The sequence below is a fragment of the Condylura cristata genome, unplaced genomic scaffold (genome assembly GCF_000260355.1).
Source record: "Condylura cristata isolate star-nosed mole 26May11 unplaced genomic scaffold, ConCri1.0 scaffold00021, whole genome shotgun sequence".
In the NCBI taxonomy this organism is placed as follows: Eukaryota; Metazoa; Chordata; class Mammalia; order Eulipotyphla; family Talpidae; genus Condylura; species Condylura cristata.
Genome location: NW_004567122.1, coordinates 38,854,136 through 38,860,135, shown reverse-complemented (window position 1 = coordinate 38,860,135; position 6,000 = coordinate 38,854,136). Strand labels below are relative to the sequence as shown.

Genomic DNA, 6,000 nt, shown 5'->3' with positions numbered 1-6,000 from the left:
ACCCCAGTTCTGTATGCACAAAAAAAAATAAAATCTTTAAAAATAAAATGTTGCAGAGATGTATGTCCTGGTGTTTTTCACCTATATTTTCTTCTATATATTTCATGGTTTCAGGTCTTATGTTCAGTTCTTATATCCCATTTGAGTTTATTTTGTTTATCGTTGAGGTAGTAGTCTGTTTCAATTTTTTGCTATGGTTGTCCAGTTTTTCCAGCACCATATAGTGAACAAACCTATATATTAGTTTTGAGAGCAAGATCAAATTTTCACATCCATGTACATTTTTTTCTCCAAACAATGTTTATTTGTTATTGCATAAGATAAAGCAAAGAGGGAAATACACACACTATGTGTGTGTACATATATAGGCACATATATGTCATATATGTATACATATATGTGCCTATATGTGTGTGTAACATACTATATTGCTTAAAATTAAAATTAAATTAAAATTTTGGGTTTTATCATACTTGTAACAATATATATACGAGATAATTATAGCATGTGAGTAAGTTCATTTTAGATATAATTTCAAGCAAAAGCAGAAGTCCAGAACTACTTTTAACTTGCATTACTCTGAAACACTAATCTAGTAATTAATGGGATAGAATAAGTCCTAAATCTATTGAGCATTTCCTCTGCAGCAGGTGCAATATAAACAATTATTTTATAACATCCACACTTAACTCTTAGAACAGATTTTAGGAAACTTTAGAGTTATAAACAAGTTATAAACTTAGCTTATATCACTATCACATTATGTGTGTTTTAATTAATGTGTGTAGGTGGCTAGACTGTTCCTTCTGAGTACAAATATTTGCTTTATTGCCCTATACTAAAAATCAAATTTGTACACCTATATAAGTTGAGTAGATTAGGGCCCTCCCTGGTGGCACAGCAGTTTAAAATGCAGCACTGAGAAGCTGGCCAGAGCCACTCCAGTGCAAGTTCGATCCCAACCCAGAAGGTGATCCATATGGCTTGGCAGACCTCTCCTCTTTCACCTGCTGCTTCCCTCAGCAGTGTACTTCCTTTATCTGCCTGTTCTGCTCCTCAGTCTGGCTATGGTGAATCTTCCTACCATCCCTGTATCTCTCGCCTGTACCCAGTTCTGTATGCATTAAAAAATAAATCTTAAAAAAAAGAATCACAAAACTCTAAAAAAATAAAAGTTGAATAGATTAATATTTTCATAGAGCAATTGTATCATACTCTAAAAATAGAAGGGTTTTAATATAACAAAAATTTACTCACAATCACCAACAATTTCCTCTGCAAATTTATTAGACAATATACAGAGCACTGACCCTTACATTAATCCTCTATTATGTAACTGAGCTCTGAGCAGTAGCTCTCATACTTTCATTCTCTAACTTATGAAATGAGAAGATTTTGATAGACATTAACTGCTGTCTTCACAGAATGTCCTGAGAAATACATTATATCCCTTCTCAAAAAATCAACAGCATTGACTAGTTTGATTGCTTTCTTATAATTAGGCACACATCTGCATGATCTCCAAATCAGGTAAGTCAAGTGTAATGACCAAGGCTTGCCCCCATGGACTTGGACATTAGGGATCAATTATAGGAGAAATAGCACATTGGAAGTGTTTACAGTGTATGTTTATATAAATAAAATGTAGTAACTCATCTTCTGTCTTCCAGAATTAAACTGAGATAATTAGATATAAAATTTTTAAATTTGGAACAAAGGAATAAGAAAGGAAGTTGTCTTATAAAAAAAATAGATAGACAAATAGAGAAGTTATACACTAGAAATTCCAACATATCCTAATATATAGACCTTGGGTGTGTCCTCAAGTTTTATGTCTTATGAGAAGAAAGAGCAGTGAGAAACGGATGTATAAAACATCCTTTGATATATCTCTTTCTGAAATTTTAGAAAGTAAAGAAGAGGCTTTAATATCAGAAAGAGATGTTCTGATTTGATAGAATAAATGGTTCATTGGCAAGTTCTTATAGCAAATCTTAGAAGATGACATCAACCAGTATTTGTGCCTAAAAACTTTTGGCACAAGTGATGTCATTGTAAACTTACTTCATTTTGAAATACACAAACTGAAAAACATTGGACAAGGTAAGTCATAGTACTCCCAGTAAATGAACTTAATTTGTGTTAATTCTAATTCATGTTGTTCTATTTAGTCAGTGATTGCTATTGTAAAATCAGCTCCCAACAGGTATTTTATTTCTGTTGTCCCCCTTATACATTGAAGATGATGTTTCCAAATATTAGGAGAATACTTTCTGATACTCAAAGAATATGCACTTGTATGTGTAGTTAGAAAAGTCAAAAGTCAATTTAAACTGCCCAAAAAAAAAAAAAAGAGGGAGAGAGAGATTAAATGAACTTGTTACAAACATTTCAAGTGTAGACCTAGATCTGTGTGCGATATTAAGACACTTAATTTCTCTGGATCTGGGGTCTTCCAATGATTTATGTAAAATGAACAAAGGAATTTGATACCTCCTGAGGATCTGTATATACTGAACATAAAAATTCTGAATTCCATCTTCACAGCCATCCTAGACAGTTAGCGGAGGTTCAACAAAAAAAAAATTCTTACTGGTCTTGGGCTGATTATCTGTAAGACTATTTAAAGTGCACTTTCTATTGTAAATTTTACAAAATAAATTTAGAACCATAAGATTGTTAAATTACATTAAATTCTATACAAATATACATCTTGTAAGTTGTTTTCAATGGCATAAGTGCCCATAATATGCTTCTTAATATGATCAAAAGAGACATGAAAATTGATATAACATGTAGTCACAGTAAAAATATTCTCTATTTATTGTGAAAAAGAATACTGTGTCTCATGTAACTCAGCATCTAATAAATTAATCATACTGAACAAAGAAACCCAAAGAAAAGCAATAAAAATAAATCTTGAGATCAGTTCCTATTGTCCATGCTCTGAAAGCTAAATTTATAGAGATTTTACTAGGATAGCATTCTACACCTACCAATAAGATGTTGTTTCCAAATATTACCTTAACTTTTAAATTAAGCAATCAAAATTATTGTTGCAGATATCATCAATATTTGTGCTACTCTTAGCATTAATTTATATTAAAAAGACATACATAAGAGTATATGTCTCTTTTAAACATGGCATACATAAACTGAGAGTTGGTTCTATTTGGTCAGAGATTTCTATTGTAAAATCAATTCCCAACAGGTATTTTATTTCTGTTGTCCCCCTTATTTTGAGCCTTAATTAAACCACACATGAGAAAAACATATAACCAGACCAATATACTGAAAAAATGATTCATTTAACTGAACTGGTCATGTTTCATCAAGTAAATTATCAAATAAAGTTATCTTTGTTCATTTCTTCAGACAAAATGTTACTACAATGTTATGATAGTTACTGTGTGATGATGCAGTGAAACAATAACATTTCATTATGAATTATCTTACCTTTGAATTGATGAAATAATGGCCTGATTTGTGCTGGTCACAACATTTTCTGTTTTAAAACCAAAGAAATCCCCAGCATAAAAGGAAAAGGCCAACAGAAAGGTGAGGGAGAAAGATTGAACAAACCAAATATATGCATCAGTGCACATATGCTCTTGAATCAAGTCCATGGCAAAAATCAGAATAGTGAAAGTTAGACATCCTGTGGTCACAGCCAGGGGTCATGACAAGACACAAGCATTTAATTCTTAATTAAATGCTTAATTCTCACAAGGAACATCACCATCAAGTGTGTACAGAATCTACAATCTATGACCTTTGTTATGTGCAAGTCCCCTACATGAAAAGAGCATGTCACTGACTACCTGTGCATTTGATTCTGAGAACTGTAGATTATCAGGAAATGGAAATATCATAAAGGAAGAGAGAACTTCACATCATATTTTATAATTGGAGGGGAATTAAAGAACATAATATCACTTTGTAGTGTATAACAGTGATTGGGATGATGGACACAATTTTGAGAAAGGCAAAAAGTGGTGAAAACCGTGACAGACAGGGAATAAAAATTTATATGATTTGAAGCAAGCTAATGGGGCCAGCTGGACTGAAATAAAGTCATCAAAAAAGAGAGGGATAAGTAATACTGGCTTTTGATTTTATACAAAAAGACTTGGAGTTATATGTGCCTGTTGGTCTTTCATATACTGAGTTAAATTCACGTACATGGAAGAAGGCAATATTTCTTTGACTTGATATATCAAAGCTGTGTTCCTGGACATGAGTTATCAAGAGATGAATGCTTTAGTGATCCTGGTCTATATGCTGATACTAGGCTTTCTATTATACATTCACTTCCAAGCTGCTACCAGACAAAACATCAAAGGCAACATTCAATTTGCTAATTATAAGACTCACAGAAAAATGTCCTATGCATTATAACTAATATTGACAAAGTCAGACCTCCTTTGTTTCATTTCACGTTCTAGATTTGTTTTTGTTTTTTTTTTTTTTTTTCTTTAAAGGAAGCTTAACAAGCAGTAAGTTTTCATGGAGACATGGAATCACACTTCCAGTGATTTCATTTTGTTGGGTTTGTTTCCCCCAAATCAAACTGGTTTGGTGCTTCTACTCCTTATTATCTTTATATTCTTTCTCGCCTCACTTGGAAACTCAACTATGATCCACCTTATTCACGTGGATCCCCGACTCCACACTCCAATGTACATTCTCCTCAGCCAGCTCTCCCTCATGGATCTGATCTCCATTTCCAGCACTGTCCCGAAGATGGTATTCAACTTCTTCTCTGGTCAAAAAAGCATCTCCTTCCTTGGATGTGGGTTACAGTGCTTCTTCTTCGCAACTATGGCATGTTCTGAGGGTTTACTCCTGTCCTCCATGTCCTATGACAGATATGTGGCCATCTGTCACCCCCTCCATTATCCTATCCGCATGAATAAAAGGGTGTGTGTGAAGATGATGATAGGATCTTGGATCTTGGGGGCTGCCAATTCCTTAGCACACACCGTCTACACTCTGCATATTCCATACTGCCAGTCCAGGGCCATTGATCACTTCTTTTGTGATATCCCAGCCATGATGACTCTGGCTTGCATGGATACCTGGGTCTATGAGTACTTGGTTTTTGTGAGCACATGTCTATTTCTCCTCATTCCTTTTCTTGGAATCACAGCTTCCTATGGTAGAGTGCTTTATGCTGTCTACCATATGCGCTCCAAAGAGGGAAGAAAGAAGGCCTTCACCACCTGTTCCACACACTTAACCGTGGTGACATTTTACTATGCACCTTTTGTCTATACCTATCTCAGGCCTAAGACTCTCCGCACCCCAGCAGAAGATAAGAAACTGGCAGTTGTATATGCCATTCTGACCCCAATGCTCAATCCCATTATCTATAGCTTGAGGAATAAGGAAGTCCTGGGAGCCATGACAAGAGCGTTTCCAATATTATTTTCCAAGAAGGAATAACCACGGCTGTTTTCACTCATTATTTTTTCCCTTTCTCTATTAACTAGAACATCACTGATAGAAATGCAATGTAGGTCATGTAAGTAATTCGACATTTTCTAGTATTCAAAAAGTGAATTTATTCTAAATATAGTCAATCGATGCAAAACAATTTATAAACAATTCTAAAGGAACTATATATTATTATGTGAAGTAGTATATATCACATATATTACTATTATCATCATATTCACACAAATTGACATTAAGTCCGCTCATGTCTTTTCTTCATTGTACTATTTTATTGAGGTAACAATGATTTCCTGCATCATATATAGGTCCGTACCTATTTAATGTATGTTACAATGCCACACTCACCATCAAAATGCCTTAGTCCTTCACAATTGTTTTTGGGGGGACCTGTCATCTTTTGTTCTCTCCTTTTGGTTGCCTCAATTTTACATTCATACTTCTAGGGAGTTCATTAGTTTGGTTTTCTCTAAAATCCACATATACTTCACAACATCTAGTATTTGTCTTTTTCTTCCTGACTTATTTCACTTAAATTTTATCAAT

The 6,000-nt window shown here is 34.0% G+C and overlaps 1 protein-coding gene across 1 annotated transcript; it reads left to right on the top strand.

The window, feature by feature from the left end:
• The first annotated feature begins 4,506 nt into the window (after nt 1-4,506).
• On the top strand, nt 4,507-5,445 carry LOC101635544 (olfactory receptor 2L13-like). The gene has a single exon (XM_004686579.1). It carries the CDS (start codon nt 4,507-4,509, stop codon nt 5,443-5,445), a length of 939 nt encoding a protein of 312 aa, XP_004686636.1.
• Nucleotides 5,446-6,000: the final 555 nt, after the last annotated feature.